General features: G+C 40.9%; 1 protein-coding gene across 50 annotated transcripts in view; it reads left to right on the forward strand.

The window, feature by feature from the left end:
- The window catches only part of TTLL5 (tubulin tyrosine ligase like 5), a 280,680-nt gene that overhangs the window by 126,718 nt on the left and 126,035 nt on the right, over nucleotides 1-27,927 (forward strand). For 25 of the 50 annotated variants that reach the window (XR_011432241.1, XR_011432240.1, XM_070250206.1 and 22 more), the window contains 2 exons: nucleotides 1,758-1,945; nucleotides 20,665-20,819. Coding sequence is in view for 48 of the 50 variants with exons in the window: in XM_070250206.1 (XP_070106307.1) it covers nucleotides 1,758-1,945; nucleotides 20,665-20,819 (343 nt within the window). In the remaining 2 variants the exon portion in view is untranslated. Of the gene's footprint in view, nucleotides 1-1,757; nucleotides 1,946-20,664; nucleotides 20,820-27,560; nucleotides 27,902-27,927 lie in introns of those variants that run through there. The other 25 variants (XM_070250190.1, XM_070250196.1, XM_070250188.1 and 22 more) reach the window with 3 other exon arrangements.

Genomic DNA, 27,927 nt, shown 5'->3' on the forward strand with positions numbered 1-27,927 from the left:
TGAGATTTTACACCTAAAAGAGGGAAGAATTAAGATGCTTGACAATACTAAGTGTTGGAGAAGATGTGAATCAGTAGGAACTGAAAATGTGTGGGAGTGTAAAAATTACCATTTGACATTATCACGTAAATTTGTTTAAATTCACATACCCTATGACCCAACAATCCCACTCCTAGGCATATGCACAAGAGAAATTCTTCATTATGTGCACCAGGAGATGTGTGCAAGAGTGTTCACGACTACACTGTTTATAATACCAATAAGCTTGAAATAATCAAAATACCCATTGGTAGGGGAATAGAAAAATGAGTTGTAGTGTATTTGCAAAATGGAATTCAAAACAGAAAAAATTAGTGAATTTCAGCTATACTTGGAAAGAATGAATTGTGGAAGTATGGTACTGAATAATAAGCAAGTCCCAGGAAACTACTAAGTAGGATGCCATTTTTGTAGAGCTCAAAAACAAGCAAAATTAACTAGTGTTTTGTTTAAGTATGCAAGCACACACAAATACATAAGACAGAAGTATATTTTAAAAAAGGAAGGGGATGAATGAAAGGGGAGATTAGGGATGAGGAGGAGCACCTGGGTTGATGCATGTTAATTGGTGTGTGGTTCTTGGGTTGGGCAGTAAGTTCATAGATGTTCATTATAGTATGTTTTATAACTTCATCTCTTATAAATAGTATTTTGTATGGATTAAATAATATAAGAAACATGGAAAAATCTGTTAGAGATTTTTTTTTTTTTGAGGAAGATTAGCTCTGAGCTAAGTCTGTTGCCAGTCTTCCTCTTTTTTGCTTGAGGAAGATTCGCCCTGAGCTAACATCTATACCAGTCTTCCTTCATTTGGTATGTGGGTTGCCACCACAGCATAGCTGATGAGTGGTGTAGGTCGGTGCCCAGGATCCGAACCTGCAAAATCAGGCTGCCGAAGCAGAGCACACCGAACCTAACCACTACGCCATGGGGCCAGCCCCTGTTACAGACTTTTTAAAGCAGTGTCACCAAATTGTATATATAAAATGACCATGGTTGTCTAAACGTTAATAAGACAGAAAGAAAACACATTATAATGTTTCTAATTTTCTCAGTTTTTAATTTTTTTCCAATGAGATGTATGACTTTTATCATTAAAAAAATATAAACTTTCATTTTATATGAATTTCTTTCTGCCAAAATTTCAGTGCTCAGAAATAATAGAACTCTCTGATATTATAGTTGAAAGAAGAAAATTTAAATCTGAAAGGAAAATCAGTTGTTTGATGATATAAGATTATTGCTGTTTTTCTAAATACACTCAGTTTTGCTTTTATCGCTACTTCCTTTTTGAGCTTTGTAAGAAGGGCTGTGGATGATTTGACACGCGATGTCATAGACTAACAAGTACAGTCACATAACAAGAAAAACAAGAATTATGAGTTTCAAGGCTACATTTTTTATTCATTAAGGTTAGTAAATTCTGGGATTGATTGTTCCCTGCTACATATGACAAAAATTCTTTTTTGTGAGGCATTCGTAGTGAGCAAAAACACATTCATAAATGCATGTCACAATTTGGCGGTAGGACCAGTTTCTAGGGTACGGGTAGGGATTTAGTTTTGTTTTGGTGAGCATCTGTAGATAGTTTATTGCTCCTTAGGTTGTCGCAGATCCCTAGGATTCAGTAAAGTGTCTGTGGGCTGAGACTTCTCTGTCATCATCCTGAGTTTTTCAGGGCTTTTTTCCTAAGAGGGGAAAACTTTTCTCTTTTTTAGCAGGTTCATGCCATCCAAACAAGCAGCATTCAGGAGTAGCCAAAACACAAAAGGAGGGAGAAGATGGTTCTTCGCACAGCAAACGATACAACCAAAGCATGGTGACGGCCGAACTTCAGCGGCTGGCTGAGAAGCAGGCAGCAAGGCAGTATTCGCCGTCCACGCACATCAGTCTCCTCACCCAGCAGGTATGGACAACCGGTTTGGGGAGCCCAAGAGCTCTTTGGACCCGAGGAGAGGATTAACAACAGGGTACTCTGTCCTCCCCTGTCTTTATGACTTCCCAGAGACTGGTGACTGTTGAATGAGTGTTAGTGAGTTTCAAGCTAAAGAATGAAAATGTTCCTCTTCAGCTTTAAAGAAAGAGTTTCTGTTACAGGTATTGCAAAGTTAAGTCTGCTAAGGCTCTGATGTACTTACTTCATGGATAAATAGACTTGAATGTTCAGCTGTAAATATACTTTTAAAGGATCTTTAAAAATAACTTCTTCCTTGGTAAAATTTTCCAGTGAGTTCTAGTCTTATAAATCTTTTTACCAGAATGCCATAACATTACCTTTTACTTTCTTTTTTTTTTTTTTTACTGTACTACCTTTCATCTCATGACCTTAGGATGTTTTCTGGGTACTAGTTAATGAATTATTTCAATACACTCTTATCCAGCACACATCCTTCTCCCCATTTTACAGATGAGGGAAACTGAGGCTGAAAGAAGTGATGTAATCAAGGTCATCCGGCAAGCTGGATGGATACCAGGATTTTGACTTTGTTATATGTCTAATAACAAGCTTACAACACAGTGAAGTTAGATGAAATTTTCAAGAACTTTGGGGTTCTTTTTGCCCTTCTTGCTGTTTACCCCTATGGTGTTTAACTGGAAGTAGAAGCCGTATTTTCTCCTTTTCCTTAATGCAAAATAGCAACAAACTTCTCCAAAGGAATCATCATAATTTAACTCCACAGTTTTATTTTGCTATATCTGTGTTGTGCCGAATTCCTTAATTGGTGGCAACTCTGTAGTGACAACGAAGTCTAGAAAAAAGTGAAGCTGAAAATTACTTCAGGCGCATGTTAAAGTAGGCAACACACTGCTCCCTGGTGGTGCCCTACTTCTCTGTATAAAGTTTGGGACCAGAATTCAGATTATTTTTTAAATCCTTAATAGTTTGAAGCAAGTGGGTGAGGAGGACTAGTGTGATGTAGGAAGCAAGGAGTCTTACGTGGCATGTTGAGACTTGAAGGGAGTTGGATAGTTAGATCTTAGTGATAGAATAGAGGGACTAGAACATGGTGACCATGGTAGAATGGAAAGGAATTTTGAAATGTGAAGTAGCTACAATGAAGGTAGGGCCAGTGATTTGCGACACTTTTTTCATTGGGTCATTGACTAGAGTATGTTTCCGATTTATACATGAGTAGCTAGAAGCACCAAGACATTGAGAAATTTTCTTTGCAATTGTAGTAAAAAACTTAGCTAATATTAGTCTTTACATGTTTTCAACTCCTGTCATTTGGTAGACTGCAAAGCTTGCAAAATGGCAGGATTCTGATGCCGTGAAATCCAGGGTGATTGTATCCTAGTTGGGAAGTCATCCCCCTTCAGTCCATCTTTCTTATCTAAGAAGAATTTCAGTGCCAGTGAATTAAAAGTCCATCAGACCTCTCTTCGTAGGGATCTGAACTTGCCATTAGATGTCAGTCTTAACTTTTAGAGTCTTGCTGACAGGGTGGTTAGTGCCTGGTACAATAGTGAGGGAGCTGCTGCTGTATGTAATGAGCAGGGCAGAGTAGTCGAAAGAGAGCTGGATTAGCCATCTAATGACCTGCCTACTTCTTCCACTTACTAGCTGTGTGATCTTGGGCAATTCACTCAACTTCTCTCAACCTTACAGTCTTTATTTGTTCATAGGGAAAATACAACAGGGTCATGAAGATGGTGTGCAAAAACCTCTTTGTTGGGTCAAAATGCCATATGCTTGGAAAATATTATTTCAACCATAAACAACTTTCAATAATAAATGATTTCTAATTTGATTTGAAATAGGTTTTTGGATAAAATATAGTGTTACCAAAATAAAATATGAAAAGCTCAATTATATGTTATTTGGCCTCTTCCCCTCAGAGAAAATAATTCCTTAATTTGGAATTTGGAAAATTCTGCCTTTTATTGTTCTTTTTCTGGTAAATAACTAATAGCGTGTTATAATGGCTTAATATCAGCTCTAGTATATTTGTTTACTAGCTGTTTCCTTTTTCTTCTAGCTATGTTTGGAAGAAAGTTTCTTACTCACTCCTCTAGTTTCTTACTCACTGAGGCAAGTGACAAAGTGTCCATGGCTTTCTGGTGAGAGGGGGGCATCCAGACAGGAAGTGGTGGGGGCTCTGCCCTTCTCTCTGGATTTGAAGAATGAAAGCTCACACTCAGCTGCGTCAGAAGCAACCTTGTGTCCAGTTATCACTTTAAATGCTTTTGATTTTCTCTTACCTGAGATTATTTCCTTATTTTCAATTCCTATTTTGTGTTTTCTTTTTTTTTTTTCATATATCCAATAGGCTTAATGAATATTTTCTTTTCCCCTTCCCTTTTTTTGATAAGATAATTCTGGATATATTTATTCATTCACTTGTTTTCTAATTGATTATTTTGTTGTTTTATCTTTAATCTCCTTCCTTCTGCTCTCCCTAGTTTTGTGTTGTTATTTCCTCCCAATATCTTGAGTTGGGTACTTAATTTATTTACTTTCATTCATTCTTGTTTTTTACTATATTTACAGCTGTGAATTTTTCTCTGAGCATTGCTTTAATTATAGCATGTAAGCTCTGGTATATCTTTACATTTTTTTCTGTGGAGTGTTAAGAGACCTATTAAATGAGGAAAGCTGATTTTAAATTATTTATGCTATTTTGGAAGATGAGTATAAAAAATTGAAATCCTTGGCTATTTCTGAAAAATCATTTTATCTATCATTTCAACTACTTAGCCCATTAAAGTTTTTTTGTTTTTTTTTTTTTGGGACTTCAGCTACCAGAATTATGGTACAGTTCCATTAAAGTTTTTAGTGGCATTATCCATAAAACTTTTCATTCAGATGTGTTTGTTCTATTTATTCATTCAAAAACATTTTGTTAAGCTCTTCAGAGTGTTCCAGACTTTGGTACTAAGCCATAAGCAATAGTCCTCAGCATGAAATAACTAACAATCTGGTGAGGGTAACAGCCACATAAACACGTGATAATAAAATCATGGAATACGCATGACAGAGATTTCTAGGGAATAGCAAAACCACCAAAAGGGGTACCTAACCCAGCCTGTGGGTAGGCGTGAGAAGCAGCCCAAAGCAGCCCTCGTGGAAGAGATTACACCTAAACTGAATCTTCAAAGTAGACAGGTGGGTGGCAGAAGAAGGGTAGGGCGGGATCCAGAATGAAAGCTGGCGTGTGTGTATGTGGGAAAACAGCAAGCTGGGTAGTGGTGTTGGAGGCTAGGGAGTCCGCAGGGAACCTGGAGGAGAAGTTGAGCTGATTCCAGAGAGCTTTGAGTGCCCTGTGAAGGAACTTGCCCTCCATCGCAGTGACGATGGGGAGCCCTGGCGACAGTCCACGTAGCTGGCAGGAGGATGGATTAGAGGATGAAGCAGTGTCACCCCTTTTTCCTCCCTGCTCACTGGTGAACATGCTGGGGAAAAGCTAACTAGCCAGAAATAAAGAAGCAAAGTACTCTGACAACCCAAAAATTTGATGATAAAACTTTGAGTTACCCAGAATTTACGTTAGACGTTAGACTCTTACGAATTTGTATGGCTGAAAACAGAACCTCATTTACCTTCTAATGACTTTTACTACCTCTGCAATGATTTAACTTTGTTTATATCCTAGAACACATAAGAATATCAGACTTTCCCTGCCACATGAAGTGACCACACTGGCCACTTCAGAATTGTGCCAGCACAAGTATGCTTGAAAAGTGAAGAGATACATGTTTTTAACATAGAGTTATTCAACTGATACCTTACAAGTCTGAGCAGAGAGTAGGTCAAATTTAGTTCTTTCCCTTGGCACGTGAGAGGCTGGTTATCTTTTGGGAATGAGATCCTTTGGAAATTACTGTCTACCTCCTTGAAAGCAGGGCTTTCTAGAAGCATCTTTCGCCTCTGGGGAAGAGCACTGAGGTAGCTGACAGGGTGCTGGAGTCGAGCTTCAGTGTAAGGTCTGCCTATCTCTGCCTCACAGTGCTGCGAGAGGTGTGCTTTCCTCTCAGAACTGCAGCTCTGCACAGACATAGCGCTTGGTGGTTTTTGCTGTTAGCGAACAGAAGAATGTGGCGAATTAGCCCAGCTCTGTGGTGAGGAGTGGGAGGCAGGGAATCAGGGAGCACTGGCCCGCTCTGTGCAGGCGAGTGTGAGATTTCAGGACCCAGCTATCATTAGGAGCAGCTCCAGCTCTTCCAGCCTGGGAGTTTAATCAAAGGGATAACAGCAGACCACCCAGGCGAGGGCTCCAAGGCGGACGAATGTGCTGTGTCAGTCTCTGTTCCCCAGCCAGCCAGTGCCCAGGATGTGGCCAGGCCTCCTGGAAATGTGCTGACAGATACGTAGGAGGGAGGAGACACGTTTGCTTCTCACATTTTTCATTTAGATGGAGAATGGAAAAGAAAGCCATTCAGTTTCTTTCCTTTGTTGCCCCTTGCCCTGATAGTCCTAGAGAAGGGTCTATGCTGAGGTATAGAATGTTCGCTTCACACCGATTACTCATTCACACCCATTCGTATACAGGGGAATTCTCTGTCGTTTCTTCTGCTTCAGCAGCTACCATCGTAGTCGTGCTAATTTCTTCAGGGTCCACAGTGGACCTTGAGTGAATCCCAATTTCAGAAATTCCAGCTTGAAGGTGGAATTGGCAGAGAGGGAGCTAAATTTTTGAAATAGTTACAGATGTTCTCTCGAACTGAGGCAGATGGCACCCCGTTTATCACAGGCTTGGCTGTTGGGCACTGGAAGCTCTCTTCCTGCCTCCTTAGCTTATCGAGACACGTTTAACTGCTGTACGTTTGTGTTCTGAGTTTCTGGTGGTTTTCTAAGCCTAGCTTCTCTTTGGTTCTGTATTCTTTTTTCATAGAAAAAGTTACTCTTCTTTGTATCATATGCATTACTATTTCCCATTTCTAGAGACAGAAAAGGATAAATGGAAAAAGCAGAAGCTCCTGAGTCAGTGAGACCTTGACAAGTCGCTTAACCTCCTTGTACCTTCATTTCCTTGTCTTTAAGACGGGATGATTTTAGTATCAGGACTAATTCTCCTCCTGGACTCTTGTGCCTCTCTACTCTAGGACCTAGATCCTATCGAATTTTCTAACTCTTCTACGTCTCTCGAGACTTTAAACCCCTAATTTTTCTTAGTTACTTGGCCTACTGCATGGTTTCTTGTTCTAAAATAACCTTTCTTTTGCCCTGCCAACCTCTCAAGCTCTTGTCTTTTATGTGCTCCCAAGCTTCTCTTAAAGTGACATACCTCCTACCCCCAAACCCCCTCCCCCTCTACCTCCACACTTACTCTTGCAGTCTGACTTCATCTCTTGCCATTTGTCCAACTCTCTCTCAAAGGTCACTGATGACCTTGGAATTGCCAGCTTCGGCCACCTGCTTTTAATCCTCATCCTCCTTTAGCATGTGGCACTATTATTGACGACCTCCTACACAAAAACTTCCCTTAGCTTCTCCAACCTTTCAGTAATTCCTGAAATTACTCCTCTTTCCTCTAAAAAGCAGATCCATTTTCAACAGTTTTTAAAAAGCCACTGGTATATAAGCCTCAGATATGTAAAGCTGACACCCGCAGAGTCTCTGACTGAGGAGGGCGGGATGATACCTGGGCACCTGCTGTTCCCTGCTCTTCACAGGTGTCCTTCAATATACCTGTCAATTCCAGGGCACAACACAACTGTTTTTCTCTCTATAGTTTCCCCTTGGGTGAATTTTCTCTTCCCATAGCTTTATCTAGTACCGTTCCATGGATTTCTCCCAAATATGTTTCTTCAGTTTGAACCTCTTTGCTGAGTGCCAGGTCCAAATTTCCAACTGCCTGCTAGACGTTTCCACCTAACTGTATTACCAGCATCCAAAATATTAGACATATTTTGAAAATACTCAAAAAAATATTCAACATACCTAAAACTTATTTGTTCTCCTCCCTTTGTTCCTCTCTATGTTGGTGACTCTGCGACTCCCCTAGGGATTTAGCTCTGGAGCCTTTGGTTTATCGTTGTCTTTCTTTGCTTCCTCGTTCTCTCTACATCCAGGCAGTTGCCAAGTCTTGTTGATTCTGACTTTCTAATGTCTCTGATGTATATCTTCTCTGTTTCACTTTCACATCCACTGTCCTGCTTAAGGCCCTAATTATCTCTCAGCTGGACAGCTGCAGTTACCTCCTAAATGGTCTCCTGGCCAGTCTCCTCCTGTTCACCCTAGTCTTGGCTCTAAAGGAATCTTTCTAAACCACAAGTCTAAGAATAATACTCCTCTGCTCAAGAATCTCAAGGGGGCTTCCTGTTATCTACGACATGAAGCCCACGCTATTTAATGTTATTCAAAGCCTTTATTTAGAACCTGGCTCCAGGCTACTTCTCCAGTCTGTCTGTCTCCCATCACGTGTGTTTTGTGCAGTGCAGCCAGGTTTTCTGTTAGTCTCCATGCCTTCGTCTACGCTATCTTCTCATGGGAAATGTTCCCCGGTTACCATGTCTAAGCTTAGGCATCCGTCCAGGCTCAACATAGATGCCACTCACTTGTATGCACGCCGTTTCGCTCATGACACTGTGTATGTTCAGACAGCTGTTTTCTTTAATAGACAGTGAGGTCTTTCAAGGCAGTGTCCTTTGCTGCCTCAGAACCTGACCCATGGGTAGTACTCCATAAATGTGCTGATTCTACTGGACTGTAAGGTACTTGATTGAGGATAAGGACCATGTCCATTTTTTCACCAAAATTTTCCCTCCTGGTATATAGTGTGCACTCAATACATATTTTTTGAATAAATAAATGAATGAAGAACCCCCTGCTTCCCCAGCCAGAAGTCATCTCCATTCTCTGTGCTATAAACTACATGATGTAGTTTAGTTATAAAGTACAGGCTTGCTAAATTGAAAAGAATTTCCTTTCTACGTTTTGTCAGTTTTCATAGTCTTTTAAAACTATTGCTCTTCATTTCTTTTTATTGACAATACCATACCTGTCCTTCATAATAAAGCGTCTGACATTAATTGAGTGTCTACTTTGTACTAGGCACTGTGCTAAGCACTTTATATGCATTATCTCTTTAACTCTATGAGGTAGGTACTTATTTTTCACAGATGAAGAAACTAGAAGCTGGAAGGATAAGTGACTCTGCTAAGGCCACACAAGTGGCAAGTGACTGCACCAGGACTCTAACCCAGGCCTGTCTGACTCCATGCTTTTTCTCTCATTGTTTTTCTGCTTCTTCCTGTTGGAATCAGGACTCGAACCTCTCATCAGACCAAAATGATGGCGTTGAACACCGTGTGCCTGTTCCTGCAGGATTGCTGCAGTTGTAGCCAAGCCGTGCTTGAGCCTGCAGAGAGAAACGAGGAAGTGAACTTGCTCGGTTTTCTTGATTAGAAGTGCTTCTTCTCTCCTAAAGCAGGTTGAGCAATGTGTGGTTCTGTCTAGATTATCAGTTATTTGTTGAGTGAACGAACTCCTCATCAGATTATTTTGTGGTGAAGGCAGCAGATCCTTTGAGCAGGCTAAATTCGTCCTTGTTAATCCCCAGAGATTCGGTAAGAGTGGATCTATTTATCATGGCGGCAGCAGGCCCCATCCACTCACAAAATCTGAATGTGTATATTGGAAGCACTACAAAGGAATTTAGCTGTTTTGTAAAGTTTCCCAGGAATGTCTTTGGCAAATCCTGATCTGGAACTCCTTCTGGATTTTGGAACACTGAATGTGTATATGTATATGTATATTATGTAAATGACAAAGTTCAACAGAGAGCAACTATGTGCCCAGAGAACTCAGTGCTGATGTATCAGAACTGCAGAGTCTCTACTTTGCCTAACCCCTTTTGAAATTTGGCTAACATTATAACTGTTATCTCCTGGTGATTGGAGTGTAAATTTCTTGGGCTTTATTTTATCAGCATCCAGGAATCCATACAGGAGTTGAAACTGTCTTAAAACGTGTTGGTTGTTGTAGCTTAAAGCATTGGTTGTTGTGACTAATAATTTCATAAATGCTCATGAAGTGCCCTTAGAGGAGTGTTTTAAAATGTAGCTGCTGAAGGACGATTCTTTTCATGTTCTTGGTTGCATACGGTCTCTAATATTTCTCCAGTGGTGAAAGTCTTGTAATAAGTGCAAATCTAGCACTTTCAGTTTTCCTTTTGAGTGAGACAGATCTTGGTCCACTGGTGTTTCCTTTTCAAGAATTGCCTTTTGTTCTAACAACGTACACTAAAACAAGTCAGAAAGGCCTAGCCACAGCATTTCCCTATTTCAAATCATTTAGAGCCCCATGATTGGGGAAATGAAAAGTTCCGTGGCATGCTCACTTGATGCAGCCTTTGGATATGACTGACACAGAGAACGTTATTCTCAAGAGGATGTTGATGTAGTTCTGAGGACAGTATGAATGCAGATTTAGATCAACTTATCTACGTATCAGCCCAAGTGATTCTTAACCTTTTTGGTGTTAGAGATCCCTTTGAGAATTGAATGAAAGCTGTATTTCCTTTTTCTGACAAAAATGTGCACTCAAACTTAGAAATTTGTATTAATTTCAAAGGGTTCATAGACCCCCCCCTCCGCCACCACCACCACCACCACCTCCCCCCTGCAACTAGGCTCCCTTTTGATGCCCTGTGGACCTATGGTCTCCAAGTTAAAAACCTCTGAAAACTTTTAGATAGCATATGGCCCTTAATATCAACGATTTGGCCCAACATGATCACTCCAAATTTGTGATCATCTTTGCTTCAGACATTCTTTATATATTTCAGTGCTATCTCCCCACTGGGCTGTAATCTCCACGAAGCAAGGATATTTTTGTTTTTTCATTGTTCTGTCCTCAGTGCTCAAAAGAATGCCAAGGACAGAGTGGGTGTCTGATAAGTATTTGTTGAATTAATGAAATAATCTTGTGAAACCCGATCTCTTGACCTCATCAGGTAAGAATTATCTAAGATTTTATGGACCGTGCTCTAACGAGGGAATTGAGCTAGCCAAGATTGTAAGCTGCATTGGGAATGTGATGCCACCGATTTGCTCACATGTTAAGCTGTTATTAATTAAAATTTTAATATTGTATTTCCATCTCCTTTTTGATAAATAAGATACATGAGATTTGCAAACAGCCCTAGTGAACCTAAGGTGCACTAAGTGAATCTCAAATCTAGTGTTAGCCCTTTGCAGTTCCAGTGCCAAGAAGAAACGAATATAATATACACATTGTGCAGACATGGAACAAAATCTGTATGTCAAAGCTATTATTTCACCCCTTTGAGAGTCTTGCCCAAGGCTTCAAGACCAGGCAGAAATCATCTCTAAAATTATTCAGGGCACTAGCAAGAGCAACACTTATCTCTCACTCTAGTCACTGATTATTTTATTTCCGTTAATTCCAAAGCAGTCCCTCCGTTGCGGTCTACTCAAAAAGAGGTAATTTGGAACCTTTCATTTCCTTGCTAGCCTTCCAGTGACATTAATCACTTTTCTACTCATAGTGAAACTAGCTGCTCTCTGGCGAGAGGGGGAGTGTGTGTGTTCCGGAGTAGATGAGACCCACTTCCTTTACTGTATAAATGCTTTTGTGCCTGCTGGGCTAAGCTCTGGGGATGCAACAGTGAATCAGATACAGCCCGTTTCCTAAAGGAGCATGTAATTTATGGGGCGAGATAGGCAAATAAACCTGCAATTAGAATACAATACAAAATGTGGCATGAAGCTCTTTCAGCTCCACCACCATGCCCTTAAAGCAGTTTAATGGCAAGATCCTTTACAGCTGAGGAAGATCTTTTATGAAAAGTTTGACATTGGGAAGTAAAGCGTGAGGTGGTCGCAACAAAGTTTCAGGATCCTGCTGTGCTGAAGTGGTTTGAAGGACCTTCCTAGGGCCAATGAGGAAACACCGAATAAGCTTCTGATCTTCCCATTTCCAGGCTGGGGGTAATCCCTGCCTCTCCTGGCATAGCTGTATATAGATTTGCTGGTTGTGTTTTTCCCAAGCAGCAATGATAAACCTTTGGTACTGTGTGAAGAAAGGTAAAAGTCGTGTGAAAATCTACAGGCCCCAGTCAGAGGAGGGTTTTTGCCACTTCTTTTGTAGACAAAGTGTATCCATAGAAATGTAGAATTCTGTGGTCTGCTATGAGTAGAGAGTGTCTTGTCCTTAAGGGACTGATAACACATGCATACACAGAGGCAGATGCTGGTTAATGATCCATTGGTGGAGGACTCGTGGGTTTACACTGGATACTGGCCTCTTAATTTTTTCATTAGCGTGTGTTGTTTTTTCAAATATCTACTAAAACCTCACCATCTTTAAATATCAGTTTGTTTGGTTTTGTTGTTCCATGGTGGAGCTGGAAGTTACTGTGCACATGCTCATTAAACACTGAGTCATAGAGAACTGTGGCTGGATTCAGGATTCCATTGTCACCACTTTGAGGTTCAGGAGAAGATGCCCACAGAGAATCCTCTAGGCTAAAGCCTTCTCTTAATCGCTCTAAGATTTTTGGCTCCAAACTCCTGAGTGGAATCCCTGGCTTTGGTGATTTGAGCTAGACAGTAGATGATCCAGTGTCTTTTGCCCACCTGGCCTAAGGCCTGGACCAAAGCCATCTAGTCAGCCTCCTGGTGCCTTTTGCCCAAACTCACCTCGTAATCATGATCCTTAAACTATTTTACTGTTGAAGAGAGGCATGGAAGGATAAATCTAAGGAGAGGCACATTTTCCCAAAGGTTCTAGAAAAAAGCTGGCCTCAGATAACCACTATTTGACCTTCCCTTCTTATATGGCAGGCAGCTCCATCTTGCCTTACCAGCTGCATGGGAGGATGTCATCCAAAAGAAGAGTGCTCCAAAAAGAAAACATAAACAGTGAGCACATGAACTCAAGAGCTTTTATCATGAGATTACAAACACGATCTGCAGTCCCAAGGCCCAGCACCCTTCCTTAGCCTGGGAGGGCAATGAGGGGAGACCGACAACAGAGTGTCCTGCATCCCAGCCTTACTCCCTCTCACCTGACTGTTGTGAGTCTCCACTGATCTGAACTTTCTAGAGATGTAATGTACAACATGATGGCTGTAGCTAACACTGCTGTATGATATGTAGGAAAGTCGTTAAGAATAAATCCCAAGAGGTCTCATCACAAGGAGAAGTTTTTTTTTCCTTTATTTTCTCCTTTCTTTTCTTTTTATTGTGTCTATATGAGAAGATGGACGTTACTTGAACCTATTGTGGTAATCATTTCACAGTATATGTAAATCAAACCATCATGCTGTATGCCTTAAACTTATACGGTGACGTATGCTGATTATTTCTCAATGAAACTGGGAAAAAAAAGTTTAAAAAAACTCAACTTTCCTTATTAATCCCTTTCAACCCATCCCACAAAACAGCACTAGATTTACCACCTACACCACAGTTCTGACATTGCACTCCTCTGGCAAACCTTTGAGCAAACTTACTGTTTTCTGCTTTATCAGGAGCAGAATCTTTAGTCTGGCATTCAAGAACCTCCCCAAGCTGGTTTTCTCTCTGTTCCTGTCTTCTGTTGCTCTAAGTTTTAGCCATATTAGACTCCTTTCTGTTTCTCATAGTTCCTGCATTTTAACTTATGCTTTTTCTTTTCCACCTAGGAACCACTCTCCCCTCACCACCCCCCCGCCCCCTCCTCCCCCACCCTGCCAATTCTCCTGCCTCTCCTTTTAGGGCCAACTCAGATGCCTTCTTTGAATTTCCTTAGCACTTTTATTATGGCACTTACTACATTCTGGAGGCCTTAAATACTGCTATTTGTCTAGGTGTCTTGTCTCACTTAATAGAGTACACATTCCTTGATGGCTTGAGGGCAGGGGCCGCATTTTAATCTGTGTATACCCTTAGGACTTTACCCAAGGTCTTGCCTATGATAGGAAGTACGGTAAATATTTATTGAAATAGCTTTGGGTTTGGACTTCTTTCGAGCATTCAGGACTGTGGCAGTTCTAGAGCATGCCGACTAGAGCAAAGAGGTCTAGTTAGGCCTGTCTCCGGATCCTCTTTGGATACCAAAAGGTTATATATCTGGGTGGGTGGTGGGCATATTCTGGGAAGCCATCAGGGCAATACCATCATGTTTTAATTATAGTGCTGGCAGCAGTGCTACTTTCAGCAAGCAGCAGTAACAAGCAGTAACACGGGCGGGCCAGCCGCCGGAAATTGGCGTCCCTCTCTGCTTCTGCCCCCTTTTCAATCCATCACCTGTATTTATTCCTGCTGTAATTTAAACACCTGTCTAGATGGAATGCATGCAATGTGTCCCTACCCCACACATTCAGATATTTGCTCACCTGCCTTATTCGGAAGGCTGGCTCTAAAATAAACAGTGTTTTGGTACTAAAAGAAAAATGCACTGAGGTCACCGTGGCAATGGACATGAGGAAGGGAATGGGAGTGGAACCTCTGGATAAGCTGCTCCAGGAAAGTGGGAGCAGAGGAAGAGGAGGAGGAGGAGGACAGCAAAGGGTGAAATATCTGCCAGCAGGCCCCAAGGCTTAGGCGGTGGTGGGATCGCATGACCAGATTTTCCCACAGCCAGTCATTCACTTAGCGAACCAGCTAGAGAAAGAAAGGCAGGGATGGAAGGATATTTAACAGGCTGATTGTCTGGAAGCTTAAATGTCTTGCTTTATTTTCAATGACTGCTGTTTCTCATGGCAGCATAGCAAGTAGACTTGGAATTTTCGGAAGCTTGTTCTAAACTGTTTTATCTGCTTTTGCATCCTTGGCATATTTAATGGTTACTCATGTTAGTGTTTGAGCATCTGAACAACATTGAGAAATAGTAAAACCTTAAAGTTCCTCATAGAATTATTTTCTCTACTCCTTCCCCTTCGTTGCCTTATATTTTCCTCCTCACCCCATTAAGGGCATTTCTGCTAGTTTTTGGAAGATCCCCTGAGCTTTATGGAGAAACATGGAATGATTCCTCTTTGCTGTTCTCTCCTTTCCTTTTCTAGCATCCGCTGTAACAAGTGCTTCTCAAACATTAAGATGCAGGTGAATTGCCTGTGGGTCTTGTCAAATGCAGATTTTGGACCACGGGAGCTGAGGCTGGGTTAAGCCTCTGCATTTTTTTTGAGTAAGATTAGCCCTGAGCTAACATCTGCTGCCAATCCTCCTCTTTTTGCTGAGGAAGACTGGCCCTGAGCTAACATCGGTGCCCACCTTCCTCCACTTTATATGTGGGACGCCTACCACAGCATGGTTTGCCAAGTGGTGCCATGTCCACACCTGGGATCCAAATGGGCAAACCCTGGGCTGCCGAAGCGGAACATGCAAACTTAACCACTGTGCCACGGGGCCGGCCCAAGAGTCTGCATTTTTAACGAGCTCCCAGGTGGTGCAGATGCTGCTGGTTCACAGGTGGAACTGTAAATTCCAGGCTCAGTGGTCCAAGGTGGTGGGAGTAACACAGTGATTAAAACTACAGGATTGGGAGATTTTGCATTGAGCAGACCAGAAATTGAAGCTAGGGGCTGACATGTAACAATTATTTGTTCTTGAGCAAGTTATTTTACCTCTCAACCTCAATTCCCCCATCTATAAATGAGGACAATAATTGTATCTATGTAACAAAATTGTCTTGAAGATTAAATGAGTTTATATATATATATATATATATATATATATACACAAAGTGCTTAGAACAATGCCTGTCAAAAGCTAAGTGTTCATTAAATTTAGGCATCAGTAGTGCTAATATGATTTTGTTGTTATGATTACTGTTATTGTAGTGGAACCTGAAAGGTTTCATATTTGCTTAAAAATTGATTATGGTAGAACATTTTAGAGGTCTAAACACAGACTTACAAGGTTCTTATGTGCATGTATTGACTTTTGCACATAAAGATATTGATGTCCATTATCAATAAGGCATGTTCTTTGAGTCATAGTTTCAGTAATTAAAATGGATTTTAGTTAAACTATCCCGTCTGTCTACCAGATTCTCTTGTGACCAGTGGCATGAATTCATGAGTTGGCCAGCCTAGATTTAGTAGCATAGACTCGGGTTGTTAGCCCAGAGAAGCCAACTGGCCCAGTGGCTACAGCCTTCACCTTAATAGCCTAATACTCCTAACAAAATGATGAGCCACCTATTTTGTGACTGGTGCTGTGTCTTTCTGTGCTGTAAGCCTGTCCTCGTTTAAAATTCTTTAGCAGTGAAACATTAGTCATCATTGCAAATCACGTATATATAAATGCCATTTTCCACTTTCTCTCAATCTGATCAAAGCTGGTTTTGTGATGTTACCTGGAGAAATATAGATAGACAGAGAAGCAGATGCAGCATCCTCTTCTTGTTAGGGAAGAAACCTCCAGGTGTGAACCTTAATTGGCTTGCAGAGTTTATTAAGGTCTGGTCCAATAATGGGAGATTTGCCCTGCCCTTAGGTCTTCCCTAGTCAAGGTATGGTGTTTCTAGGGTCAAAACTGATGCTTGAGTCTATTTTAGTTCAGTGACTCCTTCTGCCCATCCTGGAAAAACTGGTAAGCTGAGAGGAAGGACCAAAGGCTTTCGTAATTCATTTAATCTAGAGATAATTTGTTTGGACCAAACTTTAGCAAGGCATAAATCTTTCTATGTAAGATTCAGCCAAATCTGATTGAGGCTCTAGAGCTGTGCTGTCCAATAAGATAGGACTACCTGCGTGTACCTTTTTAAATTTAAGTTAAAGTTTAAAATCCAGTTCCTCAGTCACCCGCACCACATTTCAAGTGCATGTGGCTAGTGGCTACTGTATTGGACATTGCAGATTATAGAACATTTCCATCATCACAGTACATCCTTTTGGATAGCAGTGTTGTAGAATAGGGATTGAAAATAGATTCATCCCCCTTGTCTCTTCTGATCGATTGGTGATGGCTGCCTGGAGGACTCTGTAAAGAGGATTCTGAGGCCATGTCTCAGAGAGCCCCAAATTGGTTGATTATTTATTAGCAATGTATGTCCTAGGAAGACACGAGCTGGAGAGTGGGGCGTGGTTGTGGCATAGGTACTGAATGTCTTCTAGACAAAACCACAGAAGTAAGCACAGAGTATTTAGAGGGCTAGGCTGTTATTATTTAATAGAGACAAGTTATTTTTTTAGCAGGAGTCCTTTGAAAAGAAAGATGAGAAACTTCGAAAGTTTTCTTATTCTTTATATAATCTCTCATTTAAGTAGTGGTCACTTTTGTTATTTCTCAGAATAAATTAACAATGGTGCTTTGCTTTTTATGTAGAAGGAAATCACAGTGGCTACCACTTCTTGGTTTGTCCATGAAATAAGGAATGGATGTCCTTTACATAGAAAGAAACAAAATCCACCGAGATTCCAAAATTAGTTTCATCTTCATGCCACCTTTTATTATACCTGCTAAGAAACAAAACTGTTTGAGGGTGGTTTTTCTTTGCTTTACTTTTTTAATATCTTTTGTGAAGGGTAACAAGAGGGAAATAAAATTTAAGGGAAAGAAGGAAAAGTTGATATAGTTTGGTGTAATTGATCCCTGTATAATCACTGTTTTCAGAATTTGAGGTCTGTATCTGATTATATATTCAAAAATCTCTAATAATTAAGGATAACTAGGAGTATTTCCCTACTAGTTTCAAAACTACAAAATGGATTTTAAAACAAGAGTGCCAGTTCTGCAACTGTATGTGACCTTGAGGAAATTGCTTACGATAACCTCTGAGCCTTAGTTTCTTCATCTCTGAAAGGGAGTATTATAGTATCTACCTCCGTGAGTAATGGGTAAGGAGTAAGTGAGATGTAAAACCACATTTACAGGTGCCTGACACTACTACTGTAAGGACTCAAGCGTTAAACCCTGTTATTTGGAAAAAGTATATACCGCGTGTACTTGGAGGAGAACATTCTCTGTTCTAATGTTAGCCCTGCCGCTTAGTAGGTATGACTTAAGTCTAATTGTTTACTCTCTTTAGACTTTAGTTTCCTCTTGTAAAATGGGGGTAACGATAGAACCTACTGGAAAGACTTGCTCAGGGTTAAATGAGATAATGCACATCACGATAATGCAAGGACATCTAGTACATGGCACAGAGTGAGCATTCAGTAACTGTTAGCTATTATGATGAAAATGAGGATGTTTAAATTAGAGGCAGCCTTGCCAAAAGAGAGAAGATTTATCAAATCTGATATCTCTTCTCCTTCCCATTCACTAATCTCCAAACTGTACAGTTTATGCTAACCATGGTAGAGTGTGTACATTTTGTTTATTTTATTCCTGTTCCACTATAAATTATTAATAAGCCTCTTTCATTGGGTTTTTGGCACGACTGACCTGAGGCTGTAATTGGAGAAGCTGTTAGTTATCATAAAGAACTTCTCACTTTGTAGTATTTTTACAAGCTGCAAGCTCATGTCTAATTTGAGAGGCCTGATGTTTAAGGCCAGGGATCAGGGCAGGAAGGAGGAGGGCTCCGTGTGGGGCAAGAATGAGTTCAGTCCTACAGGGAGTCTGTTTGATTGTCTGAGAACCTGACTATGTTGCCGCAAGGATGCAGGAAGAAGGACTAAGGGCTTCCAAGACGCCAGGGGCCAGAGAATATTGCCACACTCTGCCCCGGTATCTCCCCTGTCCTTCAATCAGTGTGTATCTTTCTTCTCTCCCTGGTAGCAGCAGAAGAGGGTTGGAAATGATAAGCCCAGGTTGGCTCCTGAGGCTGGTTCCACACTGAGACAGGCCCACCCTGGAGGGCGCAGCCTGAGTGTCCCGTAGCCCAGCATCTGCAGACACCAGAAATCACCCCTGACCTGTGGAGAACGCCTTTCTTCCCAAGAAAAATATTTGGGTCCTTTGGTGTGAAGAGACAGTCCTGGGTTGTTTTCACTTATTGAATTCATTATATACTGTTGCTAGAAGTTACTTTTCTTTCTTTCAGAATTTTGAGATTTTTTAAAAATCCAGAATTCTTCTATTTGTAAATGTCAAAATTATTAGGTTCTTAGGACGTTTCATAGAACACTTTTCTTGGAATTTACTTTCCTTACATTGCTATCCTCTAGTGTCTCACACTCACCACCTTGCCTTCAGCTTTGTGTCCTTCCTCTTTTCTGCATCCTCTGTGCATCTTATTTTGAAATGCTTCTCAAACCATCCATTCTTTTCTGATTCCACTCTCACTACCCAAGTTTTAAGCTTATCACCTCACATCTGTATTTCTCATAACTTAAAATTTGTCTTTTGGATTATAAAAGAAATGCATACGCAATATAGGAAATTTGGAAAATATAGGTCAGTATAAGGAAGAAAATAAGTCACCGATTCAGAAATAGACGCTGTTTATGTTTTGAATTTTTATTTCTAGTCTTTTAGGAGTGTGTATCTATGTGTGTGTGCATTTAAGGAAATTTGGATCTGTTCCGTAAACAGTATCATATAGTGATTTTTTTTAACTCGAGATATCAGCATATTGCCATTATCACTAAATATTTTTCAAAAAATTCTAATGGATATGTAATATTCCCTTATCTGGATAGAGCAAAATTCAACAATACTGTTAGCCATTTAGATCTTCTCCTTTTTCGATATTAAAATCAGTGCTTTTCAAAATCTGTTCACAGTATATTATAGTAAGAACACAGGCTTCAGAGTCTAAAGACCATGGTTCAGATCCTAGTTCTGCCATTTATTCCTAGGCCTCAGTTTCCTTCTTTGTAAAATGGGAATTATAATAGTACTTACCAGTAGAATTATGACAGTTTAAATGAGATGCATGTAATGTACTCATTTATAAAGAGCCTGGCACATTGTAAGTTCTACTAAATAGTAACTGCTCTTATAATAGTCATCATCATTAATCATCTGCAATTGTTTTCTATCAGAGTCCTAAAAGTTAGATTGTAGCATCAAAGTGTATGACTATTTTAATAATACCTTCAGTAATATATTGCCAAATTTATTTCTAGAAAGATTCTACCAATTTGTAGTCACAGAAATAGTATAAGTAACTAATCTAATATCAGCCCTTGCTTTTATTAGGTATTATGTTTTTTATTATGGTATACCAATGTAACATACAGAAGTGATATCTTGTAATTTGCATTTCTTTAATTGCCAGTGGAAATGACTAGTTTTAAATGTTTAATTGGCTAATTATATTCTTTCTTTGTAAGTTGTGTATTGAAGTCAATGCCCATTTTTCTATTGACTGAATCTTTTTTCTTTCTAAATGAATAAGTTCTTTGTCTATTATAATAATAATAATTACTTATAACTAAAATTTATTGAGCATTTAGAACTTTCACGTGAGGGAACAAGGGCCAGAAACGCTAGGTAGTTTGCCTAGTTTCTTAGAACCTTGCCTGGCACAGAGTGAATACTTGGTAAATACTTGCCGTTTTTGTTGTTAATCTTTGTATTTCAGTGTCCAGCACAGTACAGTGCTTTGCACATAGTAGGAGCAGAATAAATGCTTGTTAACTTATGTTGACACCAGCATCTTACTTCCACTCTTCAACGTGCACAGAAGCCAGCCTTTAATGGGTACCTTTGTCACTGCCACTGTTTCCGCTCAGATGAGTCAGCATCTCCTGGACTTTACTTGATTTTTCCCCATATGTTTTTAATGATACTTTTCTAAAACTCCATAAAATCAGGTTATTTCCCTCACTTCATTTCTAGGTAACAAACCTGAATTTGGCAAGTGGCATCATAAACAGAAGCAGTGCTTCAACTCCCCCCACCCTTCGGCCTGTCCTCAGTCCTGCTGGCCCGACATGGTCAATACAGTCAGACTCCCAAGCTCCTGAGAGCCACTCCACCCCTCCTGGAAGCAGGTATGTGAAGGGCCATGGAGCTAGCATTTGGGTCACACAGGCATGGCCTGGGTCCTAAGCAAGCTATCCCACCCTGAGCTGACTGCACAGATACCGGTAAGACAGATGCCTTTCCTCATCTTTCCCTATCCTCTGGCACTTGAGTATAGGGCGTCCTTTTACTTGTAAGACAGTTTGCGGGCAAATCAAATGAAAAGGAAATTTCCGATACAGTTCCGTAAGTTCACTTCTGAGTGAGGGAGCAAGAAGTTATACCACACTTAATCCCTCCCTCTAGTCAACATTTTTGTGTATTGATTTTTGACATTTTCTCCTTGTCTCCTAATTTTTTTTTGTACCATGTACTACATTGTGTTTCAGTAACTTTAGACTCTTTTCGTTTGAAGGATGTATTTGTTTTTTGTTGTTGTCATCTACATTGTATAATTAAATGCACATTGCCTCCCTGGGCAATGTTCATTTGGGAAGTGGGAAGGAAATTTCCTTTATGTAGTTGAGCAAAGTGGCAGAGGATAAAATCTAAATAGATTCTGGCCATAAAGTAAGCAACTTCTGAATTAAAAAAGAAACCACTGTATTAAATTCTAGTCTTAATCCATATTTTAAGTTTCCCTGTATAAAAAAATGTAGGAAATGGATTCCCAGTACATCTTGCTTTAGTGGCTATTAAATATGGGTTTAGTTGCATCTGTCCCTGAGTCAAGAGAGCTAGAGAGGAATGTGACTATTGTGATGAAGTATTCTGACCAGCTGAGTTATTGTCCCTTCCAAATAAAGAAGCTCTGCCACATATGTCCCACTGAGACCCCACCCCCTTGCCAGCACTTGCAGCCTCTGCCAGCTAGCTGTCTGTTCATATGCTGTCTTGCTGTGAGGTTGGGAAGGGTGACCGAAGACTTGGGCATGGAGGAAATACCTAATTGTTGTTAAAGTATCTGTTGGTGTTAGAATTATTACTTAAGGAACTAATTTGGGAAGCAGAGACTCTGACCAGGAAGCAACATAAATATAAGCACATTACCTCATGCTCTGGTGCAGCATCCTTCGTACCAGCAATCACTGTGGTCAAGGGTGAAAAGAATCATCTCAATTGAGAATTCTAAAGAGTTGAAGACCATGAGGCAGGACTTTTTAAGACAGGACATCCTCCCACACAGTTCTCCTCACAGGAGAAGTCTGTCGTTTGGTGATTTACAATCTACAGAGTAACCACATTCCTAAAACATAAGTCGTAAAAAAGAAATTCTGTTTATACCATAGAGCTTTATTTTCCATATAAAATATTTCCAAATATTCCATTTTCATTTTACAATCAGAGCCTTGTTTCTATGGAAAGCAAGAATCTTGCAATCTTGGATATGTTATCTATATGACAAGGCTACAACCATTTTCCATAGTATAAACAAAATGTCAAAACTGCACATTTTGGAGAAGTAGAGTTTTAGCATTTTTTATACTTGTAGATGGAATGAGGAAAACTTTTTTAATAAAAATTATGGCTGAGTTTAGAGCCTTCTCTTGGCAGCACCTGTTAGGGTTGAGACACAGAAAGATGAAGGGATCTGTCAAGGTCAGAGCCAGGACCTAGAGTCCAGCACTGTGAGTGGCCTTCGCCCAGCCAGACTCTGCTCGTGAGCTGCAGTAGAATGACACGTTATATGATTGCCTTCAGGGCCACTGGCATGGGAAAGCAGCCCCACAAAGTCCTCTGGTCTTTTCCTTTTCCAGTCACTTGTACCCACAAAGTCCTCTCTGCACCTACTCTTCAAGGGCCAGTTTTCAGGTCTCCTTCCAGTCCAGAGTAGCGCTAGGAAATCTCCCTCTGCCCCCAGATAACCTCTGGTTGCCAGGACAGCCTGGAGGCTCAGCTTGGGAGTTCCAGTTCCACGTGGAACTCCCAGAGGTACCCACCCTAAACCAGACCTAAGTGAATTCTCCGAGGTCCTTCCAGACCTGGCTGTGATGTGGGCCCCAGCCAGCCCTCCAGCAGGCATGCTCACAGTACTGTGCCCCAATTTCTGTTTCCACCTGGTAAGTCACTGTTTTGTGGGTATTTAGTCTCTTGCTATTCCTCCCTTAGTAGTAAGGGAGGCTAAGTTTAATGAATATGGGATTAGAAGCTTAGAGATGTGAGTTTTATTACTGTTTTCGACACTAAGTGACCCTAAACTATTCATTGAATCTTTTTATTGGGTAAGCATGCTTGCATATAAACTGGCCTCTTTTGAGAGCTTTTAGATTGCCCTTTGAGCACTTTGATCTCCCTGGAAGTGGGTGCTAAGTAAATAAAAGATGTTCTTACTACTTCTATAATAGCTTCAGAGGATTCCAGTGCTGATAAACTCGGATAATTCACTAGACTAGAGGCTGCCCTGTGAACAGTAACAAGATGTAAAGAACATCCATTGCTGGCTGTACTTTTCTTCTGCATATTGGAGGATTCAGTGACTTGGTAGCCACAGGAATGAAAACTGGTGACTCACGAGAACTCTGCAAATAGTGTTATTTTTCATTTCCCTGTGGTGTTGCTATTGTTCTCAATTTTATGGATCACACAAGTTTTCACCAGACAACCTTGTTCTTCCCCCGCTGTTTTGAAACCACCCCAAATGTAGCCTCAGGGCTGTTGTCTCCCATTGGGTCAGGGTGAGCTCAGCCCAGCTCCTCAAATCCCTTGGTTCCTTTGGTCTGTCTGGAGCCCCTGTTGGAGCTTTGTTGTGGGAGAGGACGGCAGAGAGCCCATGACTTGCCCAGACAGTCTGAGGCCTGGCCGTGTAGCTTGCAGTTCCCTAGACACTCTGGAGTTGGACTTGGCCAGCCATTCCTCTGTTGTTACTTTTCAGAGGTAATAAGTGAGATTAATTGCAGGCCATTCTCCAGAAGAGAAAGTAGTCAGGGCCAAATACAGTCACATGTTTAGAAGCCTGAGGTGTGCCTCTGAGCAAGGCCAATTTTGAATTATACAATAGAGCCTCCAGGATGCAGGTACAGAGTGTTCATGACCTCTTTTTTCTTAAAGGGATCGTATTTGGTTTCTAGATGTTGATACCTGGGTATTTAAGCTTTTCTTTAGCAAATGAAGTAGGTAGGACTTTTCAAGCTGCCTTTTAACTATCTATTTTCTGGGCACATGAGGAGCGTTGGCTGAGGGTTGGTGTGTAGAGGCATCTCCTCGTTTCTGCCAACCTACATGGAATTGGAACATGTCAGGCAGGAGCGTTTCCTAGGTGAGGCGCACTCAGTGGGTTCACAGTGCATCTTTCTGTGTGAGACCTGGAAGGGTTACTGTAAAGTCTTGGCTGCTGCTTGGAATGATTTGGGAAGGACAGGGCCTCAGACGGCTTGGCAGGAACCTGAGGCCCTGTTTTTTTCCAGTCCAGCCCTTCCTTGTGGATCGAGCTGTCAGGGAATCCCACGAATGTCTGGCTTCTGCCCCTTTGTATGTTTTTCCAGCATTTGTCATTGAATTATTTTTATCCATCTCTGGCTTTTTCACACATGCAACCTGGGGATTTGTCTGTTCCTCGATGTTAAAGGTGGGGGAGGTTGAAAGCACAGCCATGAGTTTGTTCCTTCTTTTTGTGACAGGGCAAGGCATCATGGGCATGGGCTGCTCGGCCTGGCCGGCCCCCACTCTAGAGAACATCTCCATGTCAGAACTTTAAATTCTGTGCTGGGGAGTGGGGGACAGTGAAGCACCAAATCTTGGAACTTTGGGCTATATTTCGTGTCACCTTGTCCCTCCGCCATCTTACTCTTCCAGTAATAAATTGTAAAGAGTCTGGTATCCTGCTTTACATACTTTTTAGGAACAAGTTTTTCAGAGATTCTGATTCTAGTATAGTTAATACTTTTCTCCATTCCTTTAGATTATTTCTTAGAAATGTTGCTGGAGATTCAGGTCTCTGACTTCTCATCTTTTCTTTCTCAATCAGTCCTTAGAAATGTTGTTTGTTATTTTCTTGAAAAAATATACCACATTCATTTTACATGTGTCAGGTATTATGTTAGACACTGAGGAGTGGTGATAAATAAAACAGAATCGTTCCTGATCTCACAGAGTTTGCTGTCCAGGATGTATCTTCCGTGTTCTCACTGCAGTGCTAGGTGGATTCTAAAAGACTTTGAAGACATGGTGTTTGATCACTAAGAGGTACCGTCTAGTGAGGAGAAGGAGCCATATACACATGGAACAATTAGAGAGTTGTGTCAGGCAGCATATAACAAAGATCTAAAGTTTATGGCACAGACCATTAGAAGAAAGAGTGTCAAGAAGAGTGTGTAAAGATTTAATCCTGTCACATGCTACAACATGGGCGAACCTGGAGGACATTACATTGAGTGAAACAAGGCAGTCACAAAAGGACAAAATTGTATATTTCCACTCTTATGAAGTATCTAAAGTAGTCGAAATCATAGAAGCAGAAAGTAGAAAGATGGTTGCCAAGGGCTGGGAAAAGGAGGGAGGGAGGATTAATGTTGACTGCTATAGAGTTTCAGTTTTGCAAGATGAAAAAGTTCTAGAGATCTGTTGCACAATGTGTGAATATACTTAACACTACTGAACTGTACACATAAAAATGGTTAAGGGTCCGGCCTGCTGGCACAGCGGTTAAGTGCACACGTTCCGCTTCTTGGCAGCCTGGGGTTCGCCAGTTCGGATCCCAGGTTCGGACATGGCACCGCTTGGCAAGCCATGCTGTGGCAGGCATTCCGCATATAAAGTAGAGGAAGATGGGCCCGGATGTTAGCTCAGGGCCAGTCTTCCTCAGCAAAAAAGAGGAGAATTGGTGGCAGATGTTGGCTCAGGGCTAATCTTCCTCAAAAAAAAAAAGGTAAATTTAAAGTTATGCTTCTTTTTGGGGGGGGGGGGGTAGCAATACTTTCTTTTTAAAGTTATGCTTTTTTTTTACCACAATAAAAAAAGAAGAGGAGGAGTATGTAAGGATTTAAAAGAGAGCCCCGTAGTTCTGCAAAAATTATTCAGTGACCAAAATGGCAAGGTTTTGCTTCTATCTTCTGCCTCTGTGTAAGGGAATTATTCTGAACTTAGTCTTAAAATGCTTCTATTTCTTTAAAAGTATGTTAACTTTGTAGATAAGGGGGCCACCTGCCCCTGTGAGGAAGATGGCATAGTGTCATGAAAAGAGAAGGGACTTTAGGGTCAGACAGAACCTGGTTTGCCTTACTGAGTATGTGACTGTGGACAAGTTACTTAGCTTTTCTGAGCCACAATTCCCTATCTGCTGAAAAATGCAGATAATAATACCTACCTCATTAAGTTATTAGAAGATTGAATTGAGTTGTGTGTGTGAAAGTAGCCGGTATAGTGCCTGGTTTTGGTGTAGGTTCTTGATAATATTTATTTCCCCTTCCAGAAAAAAAAGAGGAGAAACTTAAAATTGGACTTGCTTGGGATACAGTATTGCTACACCACTTACTGTCTTATCTAGTTTCGGGGAAACTGGCCCTTACCCGTGTGCACTGGGCTCCTGGGCCTGAGTTAGAGAGGCGGCTTCCCAGCTGAGGAAGGGAAGGCCTCAGAGTGGGGCCACAGGAGACTCTTCCTTTTGTTTGACCCCTTTGTGGAAGGGTGACTTCTTTCTACTCGCCAGGCCCTTCCTCTCCGCTATCTTCTTCTGAATGTTGAAATTTCCATTGCAGCCCGATGTTCCAGCCAGTAAACACTCAGATTTTCCATCCATCCCGGGGGTCGAGCTTTGGGAGAGCTTTTCTCTGGAGGAGTTTGGAGCTTATAATTTTGTACTTTATCCTGTTATATAAACAACACTCTCTAGCCAAAGAGCACAATCACAAAAAGAAACAACTTTTTGGGGGGCCTGAAAAGAAGAAAAGAAACTCTTTCACGTTCAAAGTTCTGGAGAAGTGATATTTCACTCCTTATTCTCCTTCCTTCTTTCCCGTAAAGTTTGCCTGACTTTCCTCCTCCTGAGTCTCAGCTCGCACCAGTCCTCCTTCTTTTGTAAAATATTTCTCTGGCACATGAGTGATAAAGGCCTTTACTTCTATCTGAAATTCCTCTGCTGCTTTTCTCACTCAGCCAGGCACATAACCTCTCAGGGGTTATGCTGTGTGTCAGTTCAAGCTCTGTGACAGATTCTACAGTTCCTCATTCACCAAGAGAGTTGAGTGCCATAGGTGTTTGTGCGAAGGCCAGAATGATTGGGCTTTTGCCTGTTGAAGGAATGTTAGTAAACTTAGGAAATGTGTCAAAAATAGCTAGCTGGACATCATACCAGGGCCTAGGCAAGGTAAGTTTGAGAACGTTTGGGCCTAGTATCAGGAGTGAAAGAAGTGGATCTTTTCTTATCTGCAATACAAATTGAAATGCAGCTTGCTTTGTGATTCGCCAGTGTAGCATTTTCCAGTTTAATCTGGCTGTTCCCCTCCCTCACAAAGTGTTAAAGATAAACCACCTTGCTTTTCCTTAGGATTAACACACACGCGTGCGTTCACACATGCATACACACACAGAATCATTGTTAGAGGCAAAACTCTATCTTATTTAACTGTTCGCTTTGTAATTTTATATCTATCCACAATTGATGATTATTTTGGTTTTAAGAGGCCTGAATGACAAAAATCTATGTACTAAGCTGAATGAGACTCCTTTTCTAGAATTAGGAAATTAGATCAGAGTTACTTATTTCATAATTCAGTTTAATTCTCACATGGTTTTTCTGTTGTCTTCTGTGTTTCCAAATTAACTCTGTTTACCAGCCTTAAAAGAGCTTGGAAAGAATCACAATGGTGAAGAAACACTCTGTCTTTCCTTCTGACTCCTGGAGAGAAACATCGATGATCCATTTTTAAAGCCTGCTTAATGTTGACTCAGCAAATTTAGAAGGACTACCAGCTGGCTTTCCCGAACCTTCAGCTGAAGACCCCATCCTACCCTGCTGCATATCTTTCTGCTGAGAGACTCTCAGCGTGTTACTGACCACGTACAACTGAGAAATCAATGCCTTACTTTTTAAATTTCTAGGATTTAAGAGGCTAAAAGGAAAACAACTCCCAGTGTCTATGTTTTATTAAAAGAATAGACTTGTAGCATCTGAAAAGGAGTAAAGGTTTTTTCGTCCTTGCA

This window comes from Equus caballus, chromosome 24, assembly GCF_041296265.1.
Source record: "Equus caballus isolate H_3958 breed thoroughbred chromosome 24, TB-T2T, whole genome shotgun sequence".
Taxonomy (NCBI): domain Eukaryota; kingdom Metazoa; phylum Chordata; class Mammalia; order Perissodactyla; family Equidae; genus Equus; species Equus caballus.